Genomic DNA, 26,164 nt, shown 5'->3' with positions numbered 1-26,164 from the left:
ACTAGCTGGTAAAGTCAAAGAAATCTATACTCTTCAGTTTCAGGAAGTTTCTATGCATGAATGCAATTCATGCCAATGTCAGTACTAACTTGGAGAGAAATTAACCAAGCATTTATTGAATCCCTCTGAGCAAGCATCAAAAGTCAAGTCCCAAAGGGTTCAGGGCATTAAGTTTCTGCAATGATTAATAGATTTGTGAAGAATAAATGAAGAGTTAGCTTGTCCGAGTGCAGTCTGTCTGCAATTAATCGGTCACAGCCAGTTACAGATTTCTTTGTTCCTTCTCCACTCCCATTGCATCACTTGACTGAAAAAAACCCCACACAGATTTCTTAACTGAAGGAGATGAGATGGAAACAGAGGTACCAAGGAGAAAGGTCCCTGGGGCTAGAAAGGAAGGGATCAGGTCTGGAGAGACTGCTTGGAGAGATGGTGAGTCGGCGCTGAGAGCCCCTCCAGCCCCATCCTAGTTTCTCTGGAGTGAACACTGGACCTCATCCACAACGGAGAGAGCTGGGTCAAGGCTCACAGATGCCCAAGTCACTGCCTAAGCCAAAGCAGCTTTTGTCCATGGCTGACAGTTCTCATTGCCTGCATGTTCACTTTCAGCAAGACAGACACATCTGTGGCTCAGACGTGGCCCAGACTTCTCAATTGCACTGTGTGGATAAATCCTATTTTCCTTAACCCCTGGGCTAGGACCGAAGGGACAGAAGGGAAAGCCTTCACAGACCGTATAGACGGGAGCCAGCACAAGGATGAAATACTAATGTAGCTCCCTCCCCAAAAATGTTTGATTAAGAAGTAAAATTTGGCCCAGCAGGTATGGCTCAGTGATTGGGCTTCGACCTATGAACCAGGAGGTCATGGTCTGATTCCCAGTTGGGGCACATGCCCAGGTTGTGGGCTCAATCCCATGTGGGGCATGCTGGAGGCAGCCGATCAATGATTCTCTCTCATCATTGATGTTTCTATCTCTCTCTCCCTCTCCCTTCTTCTCTGAAATCAATTAAAAAATATTTTTTAGAAAAGAAGTAAAATTTGAATAAAAAAGAGGCAAGGACACAGCATCCTAGAAGGGGACACAGAAGCAAATGCCAGATGTCCTGAGGGGACCACAAAAAAAGTCGTCTATGCCAGAGGAAGCACAGAAATTGCTGATTTTACTTTTAACATTTGTCTGTACTTTTCATCATTCTTTCTACACATTCACATTTAAAAATTGCCTTCTCTAGCCTTCACTTTACAAGTGACAATTGCGAAAAGTTTTTCATTACTTCAGGTAAAAGCATAATTGTTCCAAACTGTTGAGAAATTACTCAAGACGTATACAGTATATTGCTCTTATAATTCCTCCCAGAGGATAAAGTAAGCTGCTTTGCAAATCACTATTAGTGCTATTCAAAAATTTCACACATCTCCTACAGGTAATTCATTATTGGCCACAAGCCTGGAAATCATAGTTCACTTTAGTATTATTTATCACTAAGGAACATAAAGATTATGTTGAGAAAGGATCATCACAGTCTGCAAAAATTTGACAGATTATAATTTCTACCTGGTAGGATTATATCTTACAGTTCAGTATTTTGATTTAATACCTTGTGTCCCTTCATTAAATCCTCTAAATGTTATTAAGCATTTGCACTGGCATTCAACCCATAATTTTTCCCACTTTCTTTTAGTAGCAGTAAAATAAAATAGGCAAAATGTACAAGAATCTTTACTGACATACAACCACCCCACCCCACCAAAGAGCATTCTCTTAATCTTCAACTTAGAGGTCCACTATTGAAGAAATCAAGTGAACAGGGAATATTTTCAGTTTGGTTTAGTAGTTTTTATTTCAATTTTCTAATTTATAACCCTTCACAGAAGACACTCAGATACAATGATGCATGAAAATTTAACACACCTGAAACCTGAGCTCTACATATAATTTAATTCATTCGTCCTATCCCTGTCAAATTATAGAACTAAAAGCTAAGTGTTGTGTACAAGACAGGGAATTCCATCTTCCACACTCCAAATTAACTTCCTGATAGTTACCTACTATTACCATTATATTCGTAATAGTTTGATGATAATACTGAAACAACAAAAAGGGACCTAGAATGAAGATGCTATAAATTAGAGAAAGGATCATCATAGAAAGACCTAATATGACCGTGAGGCAATGTATATATACATAAACAGAATAAGTGTATAAATGTTTGTTAAACTCAACTCCATAACAATTCAACACACTTATCAAACACATATCCTCAGTTTCTTCATTGAATAATTTTGGGAAATCTTCAGTCAATAGGAAGAATTTAAATCACAAAAGAAGAAACTAGTGGACTCCAGACTAAAGGAGCCATGTGAGCACTAGAGAGTGGGAAAAGCAGCTTCAGTAATTGAAGATGAAGCTCAAGTTTGCCTCCTCAGTATTAATAAGAGACTCTTAATACTGCATCTTTTTCCTACTTATGCTCAGAAATAATGGTTTTTGAGAAGTCACTTGGGAATGATTTTGACTCTAAGTTTTCAGCACTATGAATACATACATACATAGGAAATCTGGAAGAATTCAGTAAGTAACAAAGAACACATAAACTGATCCGGACAACTTGTATCTCAATCCAAAGTAAAGGCATAAATCTTGCATTTGCAATAAAGATGATTAGGAAACATTACAAGATGTAAATCTCATTTCCTTTACATATTTCACAGAATATTTGTATCACCAATAACACAAAAATGCTAGTCATGTGCTGTACTTAACTAAAACTCATTTTTCATATATACTAAATTGTACTATACCAAAAATTTAATATATACATTTTACACATAAAATTTAAACTTAAAAATGAAGCAACTAACCCCTTACCACACAAAATATGAAAAGAGTGTTCTGGCTCCATGACTCAGGGGAAGATGACTCTCACACAAGTGTTAGACAATGAACCAATACAGCTTTCATCATGAATACTAAAGAGGCAATATTCAACATGCAGGTGTTTGATCAACTAGTTGACCTTGTTATACAGAGCTACAATATCAACTGCATTCCAAGTTCTTCACTAAGAAGCATCATGAAGCATTGCAATATCTCAGCAACGAAAGGGCTTGCAGTCTAACTGGAATCAATTCTCAGCTCCCAACATTCACAGAATTCACAACATACATATTTCATCCACTGTCAACCTAAAGTGAAAATGTAGTCAGTTTTGTTATTTGGCAATTATCTAGCTACCTGGCTGAATTCCTATTTTCAAATCAGAGAGATTTGGGGTCCTATAGAGAGGCTGTGGAGTAGGAATGGGTGACAGCCTATATATTATGATTTCAGGGGTCCCAGAAAGTAATGTTCAGTGTAATTCTGTTACAACTGTGAGCTGGTGGTCATCACCCACAGACAACCACACTGCATGAGCCACATACTACAAAATATTAATATACATAAACAAGGGTATATTTGTTCTTCAGACAAACAGAAACAATAGGATGTATATATAGATTTATTTCAAGGAACTGGATCATGTGAATATGGAGGCAAGTCCCACGATCTGCAAGGTGAATCACAGACTGGGGACCCAGGAAAACCAATGGTTTCTTTCTAGTCTGTGTCTGAAGGCCTGAGAACCAGGAGAACTGATGTTGTAATTCCTACCTGAAGGCCAAAAGGCTTAAGACCCAGGAAAAGCCAATGTTTCAGTTCAAGTTTGAAGTTAAGATGTGAAGAGATGGTTTTCTGAGGGACATGTGCCAGCTGGGCAAAGAGAACCAAAGCCCACAAGTCATAACCATCCCCCAAGAAAACACAATTTTCTGAGCCTGGGGCCACACTAGGGGAAGGTCTGGGCTGTGCCAATCTTGACAGGACAGCTGCCTGCATATGGGGATGAAAATGGAAGGGTGATCAGTCCAGATTTCTCAGCACCAGTCAAGAGGCAAAAAGCAACAAATAAGCAATCCATAAACTGCAATTCATTCAACCCTGTTGGAGTTTCTGCTATGTGCTGGACACCGGGCTGGACATTTCAGATACAGATATGAATATGAAATACATTCTTCCCTCCAGAAGCTCACAGTCTGGTAGGAAATACAATATGCAAATAGATAACGATCACCCATTTTGGGAAGCTCACAACATGTGGTAATGATCTTTGCCAGGCTGGTTTAATCCAATGGGAAGTGTATGGCACAATGTAAAGTGTATCACAATGTAAAGTGCTGAAAATACACCCTCTTCTCTCCACCCGCTCCCACCCAGCAATAATTCCTGAAATTCTATCTGGATTTGTTTGTGTTAATTAAAAAACAAACAAACAACAACAACAACAAAAAACTCAGCTAGAAACACTGCCATCCTAAACCTACTTATCTACATCTAGCTGAAATCACCCACATGAAGAGAACAGGAGTTTTTGGAAGATAGAGCACTATAGCCAGAAAGAATGCAGGGAAAGGGGACCTAGAGGAAGGAGAGGACTTCTGAAAAGAAAGGGAAAATGCAGCCCTGGCCTGTGTTACTCAGTGGTTAGAGCGTTGGCCAAAGCACAGAGGGATCAGGGGTTCTATTCCCAGTCAAGGCAGGTTCGATCCCTGTCCCCTGTTGGGGAGCATTCAGGAGGCAGCCAAGGATGTTTGGTATCTCTCTCTCTCCCCATGAAGTATCCATCTTATATAAAAACTGTTGTTTGAAATTTTAACCCTGCTATTTGGCTTCTGTAAATGCTTGCTTGCTTAAATAATAAGGAAAACAAGACTGCTCCCACTTCAGAGAGGCCATTAAACCTTCCCCAGATGAAATTATCAGTGCTGGCACCAGGCCAAGCCTTTGGTTGAGGTCTAAGGCCCTAGCACATAGGGGCTCTTTAAGAACTTGCAAAGGGGGCCAGAAACACCCCATATTTGGGAGACAAAGAAGGTAAAAACATATAAATAGGGAAAATTCCTCTATGTTGGGGCCCAGAATTTGAGAGACATTTTCCTCTGGACCCGGGCGTAATAAATGTAACTCCATCTCTCTGAGTATTGCTTGGTTCTTCTCCGGTTTTCTGTAACACCCCTCCCTCTCTCCCTTCCACTCTCTCTAAAAATAAATGGAAAAAAATATCCTCAGGTAAGGATTAACCAACAGCAAAAAGAAGAAAGGGAAGTGCAAACCCAAAATGTTTAGGTATAAGAAATCCATTAATTTCTTTTCAGATGAACCTAATTTCAAATGGAAGCTGCCTCCAGAATGTTTACTTGCCTCAAAATTCTCCCTAGGCCTGATCCTTTTTAAAAAATATATATATATTATTGATTTTTTTACAGAGAGGAAGGGAGAGGGAAAGAGAGTTAGAAACATAGATCAGCTGCCTCCTGCACACCCCCTACTGGGGCTGTGCCCAAAACCAAGGTACATGCCCTTGACTGGAATCGAACCTGGGACCCTTCAGTCCACAGGACGACGCTCTAGCCACCGAGTCAAACCGGTTAGGGCTAGGCCTGATCCTTTTACCTTTTCTTTCCCCGAGGAAAGAAGAGACCCAATGAGGGGTCTCTGCCACCATCTCTCCAAAGCATAGCAATCATGTCACTTATATGCTCTGGTCCCTACCCTCTCCACAATTATCCTGCTTTCCTGAAGTGTTTGTGTGGTCATGGTTGGGTGGGGGTGGGCGGGGATTAAAAACAGAAGACGGTTTGATATGGCCATTTGCCAAAAAAAAGGAGGAAAATATGGGTGAATAAATATTAATTTAAGGAAGACAGGCTTACAAAGGAAAAAAGAACTAGGAAAAGAAAGATTGTAATATATGCCAAAATGTTACTCAGTTATTATTCTCTTCTATTCACTTGGTTGGTCACTATTCACAAATCTTTATCTGTTCTTTATCTTTAAACTCCAGATTTTTCCTTTCAATTACCGGCCTTTGCAAGTATTAAAAGAAAAAAATTCAATCACTTTTTAATTGCATTTTCTGTTATTTGGTTCTTTTAGATTCTAAACATTATGGACAAAACTAGATTAAATGTAGCCAATGCAAGGTTAAAAGCTTCATGCATAAAAATCCATTAACTTTCTATACTTTCAGAAGATGAACCTACTAGGGTAATTTCAAATGAAAGCTGCCTCCAGAAAATATTGTTAAGCCTATCAGGATACAATTTGTTTTGGCAAACACTCTGTAGAAAATTCCACTGAACTAAATTTAAATTGCCCACGGAGCAAAAAATATTTTTGGACAGCTTCAGATGAATCCTAAAGGCTGACGATGCTTGGAAGAGAAACAGTAAAGAAAGTATATGGCAATGATGGATGAGTTAGAAATTGTAGTTCTGGGTAATTTGTCTCAACTAAAGAGACTATCTACATTTAATTTGATTAACAGTTTATCTTGAGGCCTATGTAGGTACAACCTGAAATACCAAAACTAAATCTCTTTATAGGTTTTATTGTGAAAAAATAAAACAAAATTTTCCTAGGTTCCATTCTGGTCAAGGGCACATGCCCGGGTTGCGGGCTCGATCCCCAGTGGGGGGCGTGCAGGAGGCAGCTGATCAATGATTCTCATCATTGATGTTTCTATCTCTCTCTCCCTCGCCCTTACACTCTGAAATAAATAAAAATATATTTTTAAAAGTATTGAAAACTAAAATTATAATTATTAATGAAGTACTAGAATGTAAAACTATCGTTTAGTAGCTGTAATCCCTTTCATTCATTAGCTTTCCTATTGTGGCCCAAAGAGTATTATAAGATAAAGTTTTCCCAAAGCACCCTTCATTTATAGGAACCCCTAAATGCCAAATTTCGCTGACTGTATAGTGCGCAAATAATCCATTATTCTGTAAACTGAATCACCTTACTGAACAGATTTTGTGAGAAATATTTTCACATGCCACTCCAAGTTGGTATTAGAGCATTTTAAACATGCAGACTTTCACATTGCCTAATTCTCTCTCACCAAACCAACTATGATATAGATAAAAGGACATTAGCTTTTATTAATTACAAGTACACTGGATAGAAGCATCTACATTATTCAAAGTTGAGGAGCGGGTAATGGAAATGTCCTTCGGTGTTAGAGCTTAAATGACTTTTCTTTCTTTTTTTTTAATATATTTTTGTTGATCTCAGAGAGGAATGGAGAGGGAGAGAGAGATAGGAACATCAATTATGAGAGAGAGTCATTGATCGGCTGCCTACTGCACGCCCCACACAGGGACTGATCCCGCAACCCAGGCATGGGCCCTGATCGAGAATCGAAACCTGACCTACTGGTTCATAGGTCGATGCTCAACCACTGAGCTACACTGGCTGGGCTGCCTTTTCTTTCTCTTTGCTCTCTTTTCAAGAACTTCTCATTTGATCCTACCATCACCCTCCACTTCACAGACCTTGAGACTCTTGTGACTTTCCATCCTTTAAGACCCAGCTCAGACATCACCTCCATGAAGCCTTCCCAGATTATCCAGGGCACCATGACTTCAAAGTACCTACTGCTTCTGCCGCTAATCTATGGCTGGGTGGCAATAGTTGAGTAATAGTCAAGCTTTCTATTGACCACTTGTTACAGATGCTGCTGAGGAAACTAGTGATGAATTGGATTAGACGTCCTGAGAACCAGATTATCTTTTTTTTTTTTTTTTTTTTTTTTTTTTACTTCTACTCCCAATTAAATCATGAACTTCTTTTAACACAGTTATCATTCTGTTGTTTATCCCATTTAGTAACATTTGTTATAAGGGTGGTTGCATCCATTTGTGTATAAGAAAAGCTCTCCCCTGAAATGAGAAATCATTTTCAACTACTTTTGTAAGAGGCCTATCTCGGAGACTAGAAATGAAAACCAGCAGTCCAACAGGATGAGACTTGGGCACTCTTGATTTTGGTAGCAGCAGGACCAATTGTATTATCATACAGTGACCACCAGGGAGTCAGAAAAGAATACCAGGAAGGAGCCACTAGAGCTACAGGACAAATACGCCAAATGCCTGGACCTAGGACAGGATTTGTGATCTCTGAGTTCAAGCTAACTATGGGAGGATCAGAAATCCATATTCTGTAAGCTTTTTTATTTTTATTTTGAAGTTCTTTATTTTATTTTATTTTATTTTTTATTAAGGTATTATATGTGTACATATCTTACCATTGCCCCTCCCACCCCACTCTCATACATGCCCTCACCCCCCAATGTTTTGCATCCGTTGGTTACTCTTATATGCATGCATATAAGTCCTTCAGTTGATCTCTTATTTCCCCCACCTCTCCCTAACCTTACCGCTGTAATTTGACAGTCTGTTTGATGCTTTACTGCTTCTGTATCTATCTTTTTGTTCATCAGTTTATAATGTTTTTCATTATCCCCAAATGAGTGAGATCATGTGGTATTTTTCTTTCATTGACTGGCTTATTTCACTTAGCATAATGTTCTCTAATTCCATCCAGGTGCCTACAAATGGTAGTAATTCCTTCTTTTTTATGGCAGCATAGTATTCCATCGTGTAGATGTACCATAGTTTTCTGATCCAGTCATCTGCTGATGGGCACCTAGGCTGTTTCCAAATCTTAGCTATTGTAAATTGTGCTGCTATGAACATAGGGGTGCATATATCCTTTCTGATTGGTGTTTCTAGTTTCTTAGGATATATTCCTAGGAGTGGGATTACTGGGTCAAATGGGAGTTCCATTTTCAGTTTTTTGAGGAAACTCCATACTGTTCTCCACAGTGGCTGCACCAGTCTGCATTCCCACCAGCAGTGCACGAGGGTTCCTTTTTCTCCGCATCCTCGCCAACACTTGTCGTTCGTTGATTTGTTGATGATAGCCATTCTGACAGGTGTGAGATGGTATCGCATTGTTGTTTTGATTTGCATCTCTCGGATAATTAGTGACTTTGAGCATGTTTTCATGTGTCTCTTGGCCTTCCTTCTGTCTTCTTTCGAAAAGATTCTATTTAGGTCCGTTGCCCATTTTTTTATTGGATCATTTATCTTCCTTTTATTAAGTTGTATAAGCTGCCTGTAGATGTTGGAGATTAAACCTTTATCAGTGATAACATTTGCAAATATGTTCTCCCATACAGTGGGGTTTCTTGTTGTTTTGTTGATGGTTTCTTTTGCTGTGCAAAAGCTTTTTATTTTGATGTAGTCCCATTTGTTTATTTTCTCTTTGGCTTCCATTGCCCTAGGGGCAGTATCAGTGAAAAAGTTCTTTTGGCATATGTCTGAGATTTTGCTGCCTGTGGACTCCTCTAGCATTTTTATGGTTTCCCGTCTTATATTTAAGTCCTGTATCCATTTTGAGTTTATTTTTGTGTATGGTGTCTGTAAGCTTTTTTAAAGAAATTCTTTTGACATCCTCCAACTTTCCCTTTTGTTTTCTACACACAGGAGGTAAAGTTGCTTTGAAAATCCAGTCTACCTCAGCTCCATTAAGGGAAAGGAATTATAGGTTTTGCCTTTGCCTGAGCAAACATAGAGCCAAAACATGGTAGGGCAACACACAGTTAAAGAAACCTTATGGAACAGGGTAATCTGGAGGAAGAGGGGGGCCACCTGCCTGGTTCTAAACACTAGAAGGTCTAGAGTGTGTTTTACCAAGATTGGCAGCATTTTAAAACAGACAAACATTGTATTATTTGCATTAAAAACTGAAAGTGGCCCAGCTGCAGTGGCTCAGTGATTGAGTGTCGACCTATGAACCAGGAGGTCAGGGTTCGATTCCCGGTCAGGGCACATGCATAGGTTGCAGGCTCAATCCCCAGTGTGCGGCGTGCAGGAGGCAGCCAATCAGTGATTCTCTCTCATCATTGATGTTTCTATCTCTCTCTCCCTCTCCCATCCTCTCTGAAATAAATAAAAAATATATTTTTAAAAAACTAAAAGTATATTATCTGCAAAAATGTAGAGAAGCCATGCTATATATTTTCTATATTACAGGGTAACACATTATTGAGTACAGATTATCATACTTTTATGAATAAAAAACTTGTTTCTCCTTAACAGTATAAACAAGGTCTGTTTTCCCAATTGCTTTTGTACAAAATGCAAACGCTATTTTTCCATCATAAAATAATGCTGAAGCTCAGCTAAAAGATTATAGGTAGTACTTGCGATAGTTACTCTACATATACTTTTTTAATGACAAAATTTGTCTTATATATTGTGAAATAACTTTTCTGTGGTATTAGCTACTTTTAAAACAAGGCAAATAATAAATTATTTTATTTTTTATTAAATTTATTGGGGTGACATTGGTTAAGAAGATCATATAGGTCTCAAGTGTACATTTCTATGATACATGATCTGTACTAGGATATTGCACTGTGTGCCCACCACCCAAAGTTAAATCATCTTCCATCACCATATGTTTGCTCACCTTTACCCTTTACTGCTCCCCACCCCCTTCCCTCTGATAACCATCATACCGTTGTTTGTTTCAATGAGTTTCAGTTTTATATCCCACATATGAATGAGATAATATGGTTCTTAGCTTTTTCTGACTGACTTATTCACTTAGCATAATATTCTCAAGATCCATCCATGTTATTTTAATTACACTATCTAGAAATTTTCTACCGTTCTCCCAATAATGTAAAATAAAATTAATAATATACTTAAAAGTTATGACATAAATTTATATTACAAATGATATGCTCAACATTTTAAGTATATATCATTAAATTAATCTTAAATATAAATTCTCAAGATAAATTTATTAACATTTTAGTGCTTCACATCTTAAATTTGTGCAATACTCCATTGGAAGCAACAGAATTGTGGTTCAGTTCTTGGGTGAAATTTGCTGAAACTCCTTGAGATTTTTATGTAATTTTAAACCCACTTGTTTTGAGGTGAGGCAAACAGTAAATCTGAAAGACTGAATCAAGCTTCTCTTATATACCTTAGAGATTACCTTTAAAAATTTAGTTTAAAACATCGATTTTTAAAAATATAACAGCATGAAATTTGGGGTAACTTTTTCCTAGAAATCTATGAAATAGAGTTCTTCCTTACAAAGAATGAAAAGTTATTCTTTTTCTTTTTCCCCCAGAAACTTCACTCAGTATATTTCTCTTAAAGAAGTCAAATTTCATATGGGGTACTGAATATGCTCAAAACTAAAAAACATTAGCTAAAAAGTACTCTACTTAGAAATTACAAAAATAGAAAATGCCAATGAACTATATTCTATACAGGACACACCAATCATACACTATTTTTTTATGATTTAAAATATACTTATAGAACTTTAGTATCAGCAAAAAAAATGATTAGATAGTATTGGGGTGGGAGGAAATCTGGTTATTCAATCTTGACTTTGATTGAGTTCCATGTAAATAGAAATTTACTATTAAGAACTACTTTTGGTATAAAAGGTAATAAGATCCAAAAGTGTTTAGGAATAACCTGAGATGTTAGAAAAGAGATGTATACAATCAAAACAGGCTCCTTAAATGGCATTAATAATTAAATATAATTAAATGGCATTAAAATATTAAAATAGAAATAGTAACTATGATTAAATGCCATTTTGCCACTGATATTGGTATTTACCAAAGTATTGAAGAAGTGAAAATATTAGAGAAGTAATACTTTCAGGCTAGAATGAGGAAAAAAAGGTTTGGATAAAATTTAAAGTGCTCATTGGTAATTAGGAAACAAGTGGGTCTAGGAATAGTAATTCTTCCAAATGGAGCACATACCGCAGGTAAGTAGAGTATTTTATCAGTAGGTAACTCACTGCATTTAAAGAAAAATACTGTCACTTTCAAGGAATCCTTGACTCCTCATTTCTCTGGGGGCTTTTCAAATTCCTTGGCCTTCTTTCGATGAAGGAATGTGAAAACTGACGTCAATGTGCCATCGCCACTCTGTTGTGAATAGCAAAGGAAGGTGACCCACAGAAAACCATAGAGTCCAATGTAAGCTGTTCTCCACTGAATAGGAACCAGGCTGAAGTTGGAAAGCTGTAACAGAAAGAGGATGTTAGGACTGTATAAACCAAAGCCAGGAGTTAGAATTCTGAGTGGTTTAAAACTCACCTGTAGAGGGAACATTTGAGATCTTGCTCCCAGGCATATGTCATCAGTTTGGTTTAAATAAACTCTTGTAAGAATTCAAAGAAATAAAAAAACTCACCTGTACAAAAGGCCAGTACATCAGACCACTCTGGAATTAAAAATATATAAATTAGAATGCCTTTTAATCACAGTTCGTTCCATAAAAGATTAAGAAATACCAGGCAGATAGTATTCGGAGGTGGTATTTTATTTCAGACTAAGCCGATTAAATTGGGCTACTTAAGGTCCCTTGCATATAAGAGGGTGGGAAGTTGTGGAAAAAACTGTTGGGTACAAGACATTTATACTAGTTATATTCACAGATCCAGAATGAAAAGTCTACCAGAATCACTATCAATTCTGTTAGACAACTGCTTTCAAAATAACAGCACATAGCCAAAACCGGTTTGGCTCAGTGGATAGAGCGTCGGCCTGCGGACTGAAGGGTCCCAGGTTCGATTCCGGTCAAGGGCACGTAACTTGGTTGCGGGCACATCCCCAGTGGGAGGTGTGCAGGAGGCAGCTGATCGATGTTTCTCTCTCATCGATGTTTCTAACTCTCTATCCCTCTTCCTTCCTCTCTGTAAAAAATCAATAAAATATATTTAAAAAAAAAAATAACAGCACATATTTATATATTGCAATTTCCCTGTTAGCCCAAGCAAATGATAAAGAAACATATTTATAAAAGGATCATCAATAAATTTTTGAAAGTATACCAAATCCATTCTTTATAGAATGATTTGCTAATAACATATTTTACTATTTCATGCTATAGAATAAGTTTAGCTGACATTGTTTTTTACAAAATATTTTAAGATAGGTTTATTTTAACCTGTACATTCTGACAAAAATGGTCATCATTATGAATTTTTTTCAAAGCTACAAGTCTTGGTATGTAAATTATATCTAAATAAAAAGAGGTTTTAAAAAACAGTTCTTAAAAGTAGTATTATACTAGTAATATAAAGGTGGTATTACTTTTTTTTATTTTACTAACTTTTACTAGTATTTCCTAAAGTTTCTACAATAAACCATTTCAATAAAAGCTGTCTAAAAGATATACTCACTTAAGAATTTACTATTTTAGCAAAAAGGATAAGAAGAGTAAACTCATACAAACATGGCTTTACTTCTTATGGCAATATTTGTCTTTCAGAACATAACATCACCTAGTATATTGCATTGCACAGATCCTGGTCTCCCATTCCCCACTAAAAGGGTAAAGGACTCGGCAAAGAAATGGCTGGTTCCAGGGCTGGGGGAGGGCAAGTACAGATATAAGATAAGCCAGGGATATCTTTTTATGAAACTAAGGAAGTGATTTTTTTTATTTAAAAAACTAGAGGCCCAGTGCCCAAAATTTGTGCACGGGGGGGGGGGGGGGTGTCCCTCAGCCCAGTCTGCACCCTCTCCAATCTGGGACCCCTCAAGGGATGTCCGACTGCCTGCTTAGGGCCGATCCCAGTAGGATCGGGCCTAAATGGGCAGTTGGAAATCCCTCTCACAATCCAGGACTGCTGGCTCCCAACTGCTCGCCTGCCTGCCTTCCTGATTGCCCCTAACCGCTTCTGCCTGCCAGCCTGATCACCCCCTAACCACTCCCCTGCCAGCCTGATTGATGCCTAACTGCTCCCCTGCCAGCCTGTTTGCCCCTAATTGCCCTCCCCTGCAGGCCTGGTCACCCCTAACTGCCCTCCCCTGCAGGCCTGGTCCCCCCCAACTGCCCTTCCCTGCAGGCCCGGTTGTCCCCAACTTCCCTCCTTTGCCGGCCGTGTCACCCCTAACTGCCCTCCCCTACAGGCCTGGTCACCCCTAACTGCCCTCCCCTGCAGGCCTGGTCCCTCCCAACTGCCCTCCCCTGCTGGCCATCTTGTGGTGGCCATCTTGTGTCCACACGGGGGCAGCCATCTTTGACCACATGGGGGCAGCCATCTTGTGTGTTGGAGTGATGGTCAGTTTGCATATTACTCTTTTATAAGATAGGATGGGAGACCCTGGCCAGGTGGCTCAGTTGGTTGGAGCATAGTCCCAAACATCAAAAGGTTGAGGATTTGATTCCCAATCAGGGCACATACCTAGGTTTTCGGTTTGATCCCCAGTCGGGACATGTCCAGGAGATAACCAAGCAATGTTTCTCTCACATCGATATTTCTCTCTCTCTCTCTCTCTCTTCCCCCCGCTTCCTCGCTCTAAAATTAATTTTCAAAAACAAACATTAATTTTAAAAAACAAACATATCCTCAGGTGAGGATTAAAAAAGCAAACAATGGATGTCCCTAGAACATAGAAGCCAGCTTGAAGGGACTCTCACTGGCCAAATCCCGGACACTCAAGCACCAAAGATAACTACACACAGTAATGTATTGTAAGCCATTGAAAAAATGAGAATCCCTGAGTCCATGCTGATAATAGAGAAAAGAATAAATAACTGGAATACAAGAGCAGGCATTTGTTTACAGATCACTGAGCACCACCTGGTAAATGTGGAACCAGTGCTGGAGTTGGAAACTCATCATTTGGCAACCATCACAATGGCAAAAACTAGTTCAGGCAGAATTGGGGTGCCAAATCTGGGGGTGGGGTGGAATATTCTGATGGGGAGCAGGTTATTTATTTGAATGGTCTTAAAGTGCCTCCCTACAGATTGCTTATTAACTTCAAGGGGAAAAATAGTGAGTAGACAGTGGAAAAATCAGACACCTTGACATCTCTAACCAGAGACAGAAGGACATCGTGCACCTTCTGGTGTGATAACCTTGAGGAGGACACATCACCACAGGTGGAGTGCTCTAGCCAGGAATGTATCACCTTCATCTAATCATGAGGAAACAACAGACAACCCCCCGCCCACAAAAGCAAATGCGCTGTGTGTGTATTTTAAAAAGAGGACTATATTCTTCAAAGATATCAGTGTTGCAATAGATTTTAAAAGGACTAAGAAAATGTTCCAAATTAATGGGGACTGAAAAGACATAGGAACTAACTGCATTACCTGATCCTAGACTAGATCCTGTATTGGAAGGAAAAGAAATGCTATACAGGCCATTAGATGATCAATGGACAAAAATGGAATATGGATGGTAGAAGATAGAAAAAGATTATTGTCATTGTTAAATTTATTGAAGTTGATAACTATGCTATGGTTATATGAGAATATCTTTATTCTTAGAAAATAGATACTTGAGTATTTAGGGGTAAATGGTAATTCTGTGTGTAACGAACTCAAATGATTCAGAAAAACATATTAGATAGAAAGATAGACAGATGGATAGATAGAGCAAGCAAATAATAAATGGGGCAAAACGTTAATAGGCGAATTTGGGTAAAGGGCATATGGATATTTTTTCCACATTAATAAGTGATTTATTACAACTGTGAGAAGTTCAACAAGATAATTCCAAGGGTTAGGAGACTTTATAATGGGCATAAGTAGTCAGAAAAGGCTTCCTTAGGAAACGATGTGTAAGCTGAGGTCCAAAGGAAGGGGAGATGTGAGTCTGGGAAAGGCTGGGGTGGGAAGAGGCTTCCATGTTCCAGGAACTGAAAAAATTCAATGGTTGAGGTACAGAGTGGAGAGAGGGAGGCATGAGATGAGGCTGGGCCAGGAGCCCGTGGCTGGACAGAACCACCTCTCAGAGGGCAAGTTCCTGGACCCCTGGGTTGGCCTCTCACGCCAGTTTTGAGTGTTTGGCACAGTGTCAGAGCAAACAAAGGTGGTGTTAACTTCCCACCAAATATTTGAGGGGCAAGTTCTCTTTTTATAGGCAGGTCTCTTCCTCCAGATGGTGAACTTCTGCTAGGCAGGAGTTCAAGTTCATTTCCAAATCCTCAGCTTTGGCATGGTGTTGGTGTCAGCACACAGTAGCTGCTTTCAGACTCATACGAGATTCCAGAGAGGAGCCAGGAAAAGGGCCAGCCAAAGCCCAAGGAGTCCAGGTCTGGACAAGGTGCACTGTAGACTCCACATGTCTGTTGGTGCCATTGGTAGAACTTCTGGGATAAGCTGTCAAAGGAGGACCAGAGACTCCAGTGACTGGAACTGGGCACCTCCCTCTTCAAGGAGACTGAGTCCCCCAGATGTGACTTGGCCCACCATTTAGGCCACCCATATGGGTGTTATTTGAACTGTTCTTATTACTTTTCTGTAAGCTTAAAATTATTTCCATATTAAAGCTTTTTAAAACTATATAAGAGAGAAGAATGTGTTATCCAATATATTTCTTAAGAGATAATATATCTGAACTGCCATGTTGCAGGTGGTGAAAGGAGACAGAAATTGCATGCCATCTGTGCAAAAAAAAAAGAAAAGAAAACACACACACAAAAAAAAAGCTCAAGTACTACTTACATGTAAACAACAAATAAACTAGAAATGTCCTTCCCACCTTCATCAGAAGAACATGGATTGGACAGGGGGATAATTCCTTAGCAACAAAGAACCAGTTCTGCTCTCACACATCCCTTGGGCTATTAGAGTCTTTTGTGACAGATTCCTTTTGGGTGCTTATTTTCTTCTGTGCTCTTACTTTCATTGGTCAAGCTTCTATCAAAAGTCTATTTTTATCCCAATTTCTTCCATATCTATTATCTCTAGCTCTGAGTTCTCCTCTGTGCATCTGGACATCTCCCTCTGAATATCCTAAAAGCATCTGGAATTCAATATTTCCCACACTGAACTCAACTATCTTGTTTCTCAAATTGGATCACTTGTCCTCTATGTCCTATCTCAAGTTACTTAAGTCACAACCTGTGAGTCATCCTAGATGGGTCCTTGCCCATAACCCCAATTTCCAATCACCCAGACTTACCAATTTTGCCTCCTAAATATTTCTCAAATCACTCCTATTCCTACTCCTTCATTATTTCTCATGTGAACTTGGTTACAACAGCCCCCGTGTTTAGTTTCTCTTGCCACTACTACTACTGGAGTTCAGGATCCTTAGCATGGCATTCAACATGCAAAAAAGATAACCTGTATGTCTTCATTAAGGGAGGACAATCTGAAACACCTACAAATCCCTGCCTAAAGCCCCTTTCTTTCACAATTCTGCTTGCTCACTCTTTTTATAAAGCTTTGATGTACGTATTTCCATAGGATCTATGGCATCATGGGAAAACTTGTTCCTTTTTCCAAAATAAAACAGAAGAAAACCACAGATCTTCACTGAATTAATTAATAAATATTTGTCAGACTGGATTGTGTATATTGTATTGAGCAAACAGTACAAGTGACTTGCTTCAAGCCTAGACATGACCCTGGGGAGTACCATCTTTCTCTGTAAATACTTTGTAATGTTAAGAAGGTTCCCTTCACAGAGACTCAGCAGAATGCACATTTGGAAACCTCAACTCTGAATGTGGGAATGATTCCATTCACATTCTATCCTTTTTGCAATAAACTCTTTGATTCTGAGATTCACTAAATTATAATCAATAGTAAGAGTAAATATAAGAACATCAGGAATTATTATGAACACTGAATACAATTCAGAGACACTCATATGGGCACTCTTAAAGCTTCTTTTCATTCGATTCATCTGTTAAAATATTGTATCCTTGTGCTAACCAACTGTAGCCCTAATTTAATAATATTTTTATTAAAATGTATTTAATGTTAAAAATGTACAAAAACATTTTGGTTGCATTTTCAAAAGTCTGTCTTACCTTATATGTATTCCAGAATTTCTGTTTCAGGTCCAAAAATATGTCATCCTTTCCCTGGAGAATACTCATGCCTATTTGCAAAAACACAAATCAAAATAATTTTAATATCCCAAGAAGCTAGAAACATCAATCAGAAAAGATATATGCAGCCCTATGTTCTAGCAGCACAATTCACCATAGCTAAGATTTGGAAACAGCCTAAGTGCCCATCAGCAGATGAGTGGATTAAAAAACTGTGGTACATCTACACAATGGAATACTACACTGTGCTAAAAAAGGAGTTCTTACCATTTGCAACAGCATGGATGGAACTGGAGAGCAATATGCTAAGTGAAGCCAAAACCGGTTTGGCTCAGTGGATAGAGCGTCAGCCTGCGGACTGAAAGGTCCCAGGTTCGATTCCGGTCAGGGGCATGTAACTTGGTTGCGGGCACATCCCCAGTAGGAGGTGTGCAAGAGGCAACTGATCGATGTTTCTCTCTCATCGATGTTTCTGACTATCTATCCCTCTTCCTTCCTCTCTGTAAAAAATCAATAAAATATATTTTAAAAAAAATATGCTAAGTGAAATAAGCCAGTCAGAGAAAGATAAGTATCACATGATCTCACTCATTTGTGGAATATAATGAACAACATAAACTGATGAACAAAAACAGTTCCAGAGACAGAGAAACATCAATCAGACCATCAAACCTCAGAGAGAAGGTAGGGGAGGGTGGGGGTAAGGGGGAGAGATCAACCAAAGGAATGGAATGCATACATATGCCGCCTAACCAATGGATACAGACAACAGGGGGGTGAGGGCATGATGGGGGGGGATGGGCGGATAATGGGGGAAGAAGGACACATATGTAACACCTTAATCAATAAAGAAATTTTTTAAAAAAGAATTTTAAAAGATTAAGTAGGAAGAATACTGTAAAAGAGTTCAAGTTTCCTATTTCAATATGTAAAGTAACCACCACTACCACTCACTCAATATGTCCTTTCTGACTCAACATAGAAAAGAGAATATAATCTCCACTCTGAAACTAGATAAATTTTTAAAGGAATGATAAATATGAAGTGAGATTAGTAGGGTATAAAAGTTATAGGGGAATTATTTTTTATTATTTTTTAATGTTTAAAAAATTGATTTCAGAGAGGAAGGGAGAGGGAGAAAGAGATAGAAACATTAATGATGAGAAAGAATCATTGATCGACTACCTCCTGCATACCCCGCACTGGGGATCAAGCCCCGAAACTCAGGCATATGCCCTGACCGGAAATCTAATTGTGACTTCCTGGTCTATAGGTTGATGCTCAACTGCTGAGCCATGCCAGCCAGGAATAGAGGAATGATTTTTTTAAAAAAACTAAGAAAATTTATAAAAACAGCAGTGTTAGGATAGTGAGACCATTGGTGACTTTTTTCTCTCCCTTTCAAAGTTTTTGTAAAATGCTTAAAATTTTTAAAACTTAATTACCTTTAAAAAAAAAAAAAAAAAAGGCTAATGGATCCTGTGTATTCTGGCAACTACAAGTTTCCAACCAAAGAAAGAGGCTTTTAAATCAGAATTGAAAAGCAGAACTCCAATTCAGCTTTCCTAAAAACATTTTGAAAACTTTGTTGTTGTTTTTTGTTTTGTTTTGTTTTTTTAAATATATTTTATTGATATTTTACAGAGAGGAAGGGAGAGGGATAGAGAGCTAGAAACATCGATGAGAGAGAAACATCGATCAGCTGCCTCCTGCACACCACCCACTGGGGATGTGCCCGCAACCAAGGTACATGCCCTTGACCGGAATCGAACCCAGGACCCTTCAGTCCGCAGGCCGACGCTCTATCCACTGAGCCAAACCGGTTTCGGCTATTTTGAAAACTTTGATGTTGACAACTCTGAAAAGAAATTCTGGGAACAAGGATGAAACCCTCCTACTTTAGGAAGGGTGTAAAAATGAGTGCTTTAAAAATTCTCCCCCAAATTGCATAAGGAGGAAGGGGAAATAAAATATTTGTAGTCACTTTACAGGGGATTCTTAGAACAGAACTCATCAGAAAACCCAGTGGTATATTGGTAAACCTCATTCCACTTAACCAGCACTAATTAAGTGCTAAACACTTTGTGTACACTATTTCATTTGATCCTCCTAACGCCAGTGGTCAGCAAACTGCGGCTCGCGAGCCACAGTTTGCCGCTCTGTTGACTAATGAGTTTGCCGACCACTGTCCTAACTACCAGGGGAGTATCACAGTTTCAGAGAAGGAAAAGAGCTTCAGGAAGGTTAATAGGGGGCCAAGACTACCCTGGCCTGTAGGCTCAGTGGTTAAAGCGTTGGCCTATGCACCAAAGGGTCACGGGTTCAATTCCTTATCAAGGACACGTATCTGGGTTGCAGGTTCAATCCCTGGCCCCTAATGATGTGTCTCTCTCACATGATGTCTCTCTCTTTCTCTCTTCTCTCCCCAGCCCTCCATCTCCCTTCCTTCCACTCTCTCTAAATATCAGTGGAAAAAATACCTTTGGGTGAGGATTTTAAAAAAAAGGTGGTCCAGGAGAAACCAAGATGGCGGCATAGGTAAACACCTAAACTGCTGCCTCGCGCAACAATTTCAAAACTACAACTAAAAGACAGAACGGACACCATCCAGAACCACAGGAAAGCTGGCTGAGTGAAAATTCTACAACTAGAAGGAAAGAGAAAAGCTCACAGAGAATTGGAGGTACGGCAAAGGGTCTTTGTGGCGCAGAGAGGAAGGGCGGCTGAGAGCCTGGCTGACTTTCTCTGGCGGAAGGGGGAAGGAAGCCCCCGACCGCACTGAACCCCAGTTCTGACTGCACTGAACCCCAGTTCCGGGCGAGCCCCTGGGGACCCACGCTCTTACGGGGGGAGTCTGGACTCTCGGGCGGAGACTCGGGAGCCAGGGAAGGCGGAGGACTGAAAGCGCGCGCGTGCCAGTGCACACAAAGGCTGCGGAGGTTGCCACAGGCTTTCCCTAGTGGATGGGAGTCAGAGGCTCCTGACTACACTGAGCCCCAGTTCTGACTGCAGTGAACCTCAGTTCCAGGAGAGCCCCTGGGGACCCACGCTCTTGTGGGGGGAGTCTGGACTCTCAGGCGGAGACTCGGGAGCCGGGAAGGCAGAAGTCTGAAGGCGCGCATGTGCGCGCAAGGGCAAGGCTGACGGGAAGCCAAGACTGAGATTCCACCCCATCCAAGCTGAGCACAGAGGCTATTGCAATTTGGCAAGTCTAATCCAATAAGGCTGTCTCCAGCACCGAACTTCTCCCAGCATAGACACAGCTGATCCTTACAGCCAACTGGCCTGGAGGTCAATTCTTCCCAGTGATACCAACAACAATCAAGACTTAATTACAACAAGGCTGTACACACAGTCCACAAAGGGGTGCACCAAGAGTGTCCACCTAAGGTTAACTGGGGAGGCAGACCCACTGGGCCATATTGGAAACCTAGCACACAAATCTACCTTACCAACTCAGGGAATCAGTGAAAATGCGGCGTCAAAGAATCAGATCACAAACGAAAGAAATGGAGGAAAACAAACGACTGGATATAGAATTCAAAACTACGGTTATAAGGCTTTTTAAGAATATCCTAGAAAAGGCCGATAAATATAACGAGACCCTCGAAGATATGAAAAAGGACCAACTAGAAATTAAACATACACTGACTGAAATAAAAAATATTATACAGAGACCCAAAACAGACAAGAGGAACACAAAAATCAAGTCAAAGAATTGAAATACAAAGAAGCAAAAAAAACTCAACCAAAAAAGCAAAAAGCAAAAAAAAAAATCCAAAAAGTTGAAGATAATGTAAGAAGTCTCTGGGACAACTTCAAGCGTACCAACATCAGAATTATGGGGGTGCCAGAAGAAGAGAGAGAGCAAAATACTGAAAACCTATTTGAAGAAATAATGACAGAAAACTTCCCCCACCTGGTGAAAGAAATAGACTTACAAGTCCAGGAAGCGCACAGAACCCCAAACAAAAGGAATCCAAAGAGGACCACACCAAGACACATCATAATTAAAATGCCAAGAGCAAAAGACAAAGAGAGAATCTTAAAAGCAGCAAGAGAAAAACAGTTAGTTACCTACAAGGGAGCACCCATACGACTGTCAGCTGACTTCTCAACAGAAACTATGCAGGCCAGACGGGAGTGGCAAGAAATTTTCAATGTGATGAATAGCAAGAACCTACAACCAAGATTACTCTACCCAGCAAAGCTATCATTCAGAATTGAAGGGCAGATAAAGAGCTTCACAGATAAGAAAAAGCTGAAGGAGTTCATCACCACCAAACCAGTATTATATGAAATGCTGAAAGGTATTCTTAAAGAAGAGGAAGAAGAAAAAAGTAAAGAGAAAAATTATGAACAACAAATACATATCTCTCAAGAAGTGAACCTAAAAATCAAGTGAATTAAAAACCTGAGGAACAGAATAATCTGGTGAATATAATAGAATCAGGGGCATAGAAAGGGAGTGGACTGATAATTCTCAGGGGGAAAGGGGTATGGGGGGGTTCATGAAGAGACTGGACAAAAATCATACACCTATGGATGACAGTGGGCGGGAGGTAAGGGCAGAAGGTGGGGTGGGAACTGGGTGGAGGGGAGCTATGGGGGAAAAAGGAGAAATAATTGTAATAATCTGAATAAAGATTTATTAAAAAAAAAAAAAGGTGGTCCAAGACCAACCCAGGTGTAGATTCCAAGCCAGAACTCTTTTTTTAAAAAATATATATATTTTATTGATTTTTTACAGAAAGGAAGGAAGAGGGATAGAGAGTTAGAAACATCAATGAGAGAGAAACATCAATCAGCTGCCTCATGCACACCTCCTACTGGGGATGTGCCCGCAACCAAGTTACGTGCCCTTGACCGGAATCGAACCTGGGACCTTTCAGTCTGCAGGCCGACGCTCTATCCACTGAGCCAAACCGGTTTGGTCCAAGCCAGAACTCTTAATCACTACTCAAGCTCCCCAAGGCACAAAGGATCATTTGATACAAGCAATTTCTAAGTCGGAAGTGCCTGGAGCAAACATCCAACCCAAGGGGTCCCACCTTCCATCTGCATTTTAACAGGAAGTGAGGAACAGTGGGCCAGAAATCTGAAAGCAAAATAAGCACCTGGGCAGGGTTCTGTTTCAGGGGCCTCAGGCCTGAACCATAGGCTTCCCCAAGCACTGTTATTTAATTGTCAGGCATACTGACAACAGTCACCGAGACTGAGAACAGCAGGAATTGTGTTGTCTTGGGGCAAGTCACTTAAACCTTTTGGGCCTTGATTTCCTAATCTGTAACATGGGACTACATTATAATAAGACTACCTGCCTCACAGGGTTGTTTGAGCATTAAATGGGAATCTGATTCCCAAACTCACAGCCCCTGGTTCCCAACCCCTTCACCCCTATACAAAGTCACTAGTAACTGGTATGATGAACCAGTTTGCAAATCCGGCCAGGAAGTCATGCCCTGGGAGAAGACACATATCTGATAATCCAGGAGGTCCCTGCTCTCCGGTTCTCCATTACTGTGACTTCCCTGACCTCACTGACCCCCTGAGCCATGTGGTTAGCTGAGACTGCATCAAGCAGCCCTGTCCTTTGAGTTTTCTGTAGGGCTTGTGAGGAAAGGAACAGAATCTGCCCTCCCCCCAAATAAGATCTATGGGGCAGTATAGGTTTCTTCAAGATGGTGACTTGACCACCCCAAGCCAGTTTAAACTGTTATATATATACTAGAGGCCCAGTGCATGAATTCATGCACCAGTGGGGTCCCTTGGCCTGGCCTGCGGGATGGCACCGAAACTGGCTCTCTGACATCCCCAAGGAGTCCCAGATTGCAAGAGAGTGCAGGCCAGGCCGAGGGACCCCACCAGTGCACGATTGGGATCAGGGAGGGACGCAGGAGGTTGGCCAGCCAGGGTGAGACTGCGGGAGGACTCCAGGGCATGTCCATCCTGTCTCACTCAGTCCTGATTGGCCAGACCCCAGCAGCAAGCTAACCTACTGGTCAGAGCGTCTGCCCCCGGTGGTCAGCGCACGTCAGAGCAAGCAGTTGAGCGGCCTTGCATATTATGCTTTGATTGGTCGAACAACTGACCAGACAACCGGACACATAGCATATTAGGCTTTTATTATATAGAATATATTTCAGAGAAAAGGGAGAGGGAGATAGAAACATCAATGATGACAGAAAATCATCAATTGCCCCCTACTGGGGATCGAGCCTGCAACCCCAGGCATGTGCTCTGACCAGAAATGGAACAGTGACCTCCTGGTTCATAGGTCCACGCTCAACCACTGAGCCACGCTGGCCAGGCTCATCCCAGTTTAAAAGGCATCCATAGCACTGACAAGAAGACCCTCTTGGAGTGATGTGTGATCCCTAATGCAAGGCCAGGCCCAGGACTCTCCCCTGCCCACTCCTTTCCAGGCTGTGGAAACTGAAGACGATGGAAGCCACAGAGCCTTCCATTGTTTTTGGTATTTGGGGACCTGAGCAAGGTTCCCAAAGCCCGGCCCTCAGACAACAGGTTTTCTGAGGAGGGAGCTCCCAGCACCCTCACAGGTATAGAGTCCTCTTTGGCAGGGGTCCCCTCACATTTTCAGTAGCTTTTGATGTTGGGATGGGACACACATACACACACACACACACACACACACACACACACACACACCTTTTTCCACAGGAAAATCTTACCAAAGCAAGGCTAGTGCCCGAGCCTGAATTTTCTGGGAAACCTGGCCCAATTTCAGGTTCCACCCACCATGGTGCTGAGTACCCTCACGTTTAGTTGGTGTATTGGAAAGAAATGTCCGTTAGTGGAAAGGAGGCCCCATGGATTTTCCCAGGAGCAGGCTGGCTGACCCACAACTAGGTCAGCGGGGTTGCAGCTTTTATGACCACCAGCTAGGGTCTCCTCGACACTCCGTGGACCTTTTTCAGGGGGAAATGGCCCCCAGCCCTGCCTCCCCATTCCAACCTACGCCCCGTGCCTCCTGAAATCTCCAGCCTCGGACTATGCACAGTCCCCGAATCCCAACTGCGCTCCTGGCCCCCTTGATCCCTGACCCACACTGGACGTTGGTTCCCTAATCCCTGGCCTCTCTAGCCATTGCCCAACTTCTCCTCGGCCCCCTTAATCCCGGGTCCCCAAATTTCTGGGTCCTTGCACCTTCACCTCCAGCCCCCTCCCCGACCCTGAACTCCGACCCTCCCACCAAGGATTACACCCCTCGGTCCGGGCCCCTGCCCCCACACCCCCAATCCTGGCCCCTGCCCACCCCCACCCCCACCCCCAGCTCCAGCCCCCTGAACCCCGCCCAGGCATCTCACCAGTGTAGAAGGCCGTGACGGCCACGGGCGCGGCGATAGCCTGGTCGCACAGCACCTTGGCCAGGATGGCGCGCGGCGTGCGGCCCGGCAGCGCGCGCTCCAGCAGGCGCTGCCACACGTAATTGAAGTTGGCGTGGAAGGTCACGGCCACGGTGGCCACGCACCGCGTCTGCCGCCAGTCGGCCGGGCCGCCGCTCAGTCGCTGCTGCAGCGCGTCACCCGCAGAGCAGAGAGCGCCGTAGAGCAGCACGTTCGTGGGCCACGGGTAGCGCCGGGCCGCGCTCCGCAGCGCCCGCCACCAGCCCGCCATTCCCCGCGCAGGGCTCCCACCTGCACTCGCTGGCGCCGGCCACGGGCTCCCGGGGCAGCGCCCGCCTTTGGCCACCGTGCGTTCGCGGCGCCTCCTCCCGCCACCTGCACCTGCCTCCTCCAGATGCTCCAAAGCGATTGGGTGCCCCGCGCAATCTGTGCTGTCCAATCCCGCGGCCACTAGCCATTCATTGTGCGGGCTGAACATTCGAAAAGCGGCTGGTCTCCGGAATGCAAGATTTATTTACAAGAAATGTCCGGAAGAGAAAAAGCCATGGAGGCAGAAAGTAGACTAGAGGTTGCCAGGGACTGGGCGATAGGGTGGGGGTTGAAGTGGGAGGGTGCTAGGTGACTGCTAATTGGGGATGGGGTTGGTTGCACAGAAAAGCATTAAATACACTTTTAAAAGGTGAATTTTATCGTATGTGAATTATATCCCCGCTCCCAAAAAAGTTTAAAAGGAAGGGGGGGTGGACAAGAATGGATACCAAAACTCAGTTACCAAGAGGGCAGTGTATCTTAAATGTTTACATGCAAGGAATTCAGTTTCAACACACACAATGCACGATCTAAATTTGGATACAAATTCACATTTTAAACTTTGAGGCTTTTTCATGAATGTGAAGTAGAGTTCAATGGGCCTACTGCCTTTTCCTCTTCAGAGTTTGTGATTCAATGAATATTGCCTCCCAAGGCACTGTCCCAGAAGCAGGGGTCATGGGGGACCCAAACAGCAGATATAATCTCTGATCTCATGGAACTCAGTTTCTCCTTGGTTCTCTCCCCCCCCCCCCC

At 41.6% G+C, this 26,164-nt stretch overlaps 1 protein-coding gene across 4 annotated transcripts; it reads right to left on the bottom strand.

Moving 5' to 3' along the window:
- Positions 1 to 1,828: 1,828 nt before the first annotated feature.
- On the bottom strand, positions 1,829 to 25,485 carry MPV17L (MPV17 mitochondrial inner membrane protein like). Of its 4 annotated transcripts, none has more exons than XM_080679976.1 (5): positions 25,061 to 25,461; positions 17,712 to 17,782; positions 12,124 to 12,153; positions 11,726 to 11,951; positions 1,829 to 9,001 (listed from the first exon to the last, which is right to left on the bottom strand). In XM_080679976.1, the coding sequence occupies exons 1-4, from the start codon at positions 25,368 to 25,370 to the stop codon at positions 11,772 to 11,774; spliced, it is 591 nt and encodes a 196-aa protein (XP_080536102.1). In that variant the 5' UTR covers positions 25,371 to 25,461; the 3' UTR covers positions 1,829 to 9,001; positions 11,726 to 11,771. The 4 variants fall into 4 exon arrangements, with proteins under 4 accessions (XP_080536102.1, XP_080536103.1, XP_080536101.1 ...); XM_080679977.1 differs by lacking the exon at positions 1,829 to 9,001 and adding an exon at positions 9,145 to 9,828; XM_080679975.1 differs by lacking the exon at positions 1,829 to 9,001 and having other exon boundaries at positions 9,864 to 11,951; positions 25,061 to 25,485.
- Positions 25,486 to 26,164: the final 679 nt, after the last annotated feature.

This window comes from Plecotus auritus, assembly GCF_963455305.1.
Source record: "Plecotus auritus genome assembly, chromosome: 7".
In the NCBI taxonomy this organism is placed as follows: Eukaryota; Metazoa; Chordata; class Mammalia; order Chiroptera; family Vespertilionidae; genus Plecotus; species Plecotus auritus.
Note: the sequence above shows the minus strand (reverse complement) of the source record. Positions and strands in the feature narration are given on the sequence as shown.

Coding starts and splice junctions, on each gene's coding strand:
- MPV17L (XM_080679975.1), bottom strand. CDS start 25,370: ATGGCGGGCTGGTGGCGGGCGCTGCGGAGCGCGGCCCGGCGCTACCCG. Junction 12,154..17,711: donor AATTCTGGAATACATATAAG/GTAAGACAGACT, acceptor TTTTAATTCCAG/AGTGGTCTGATGTACTGGCC. Junction 11,952..12,123: donor TGTACTGGCCTTTTGTACAG/GTGAGTTTTTTT, acceptor TTTCTGTTACAG/CTTTCCAACTTCAGCCTGGT.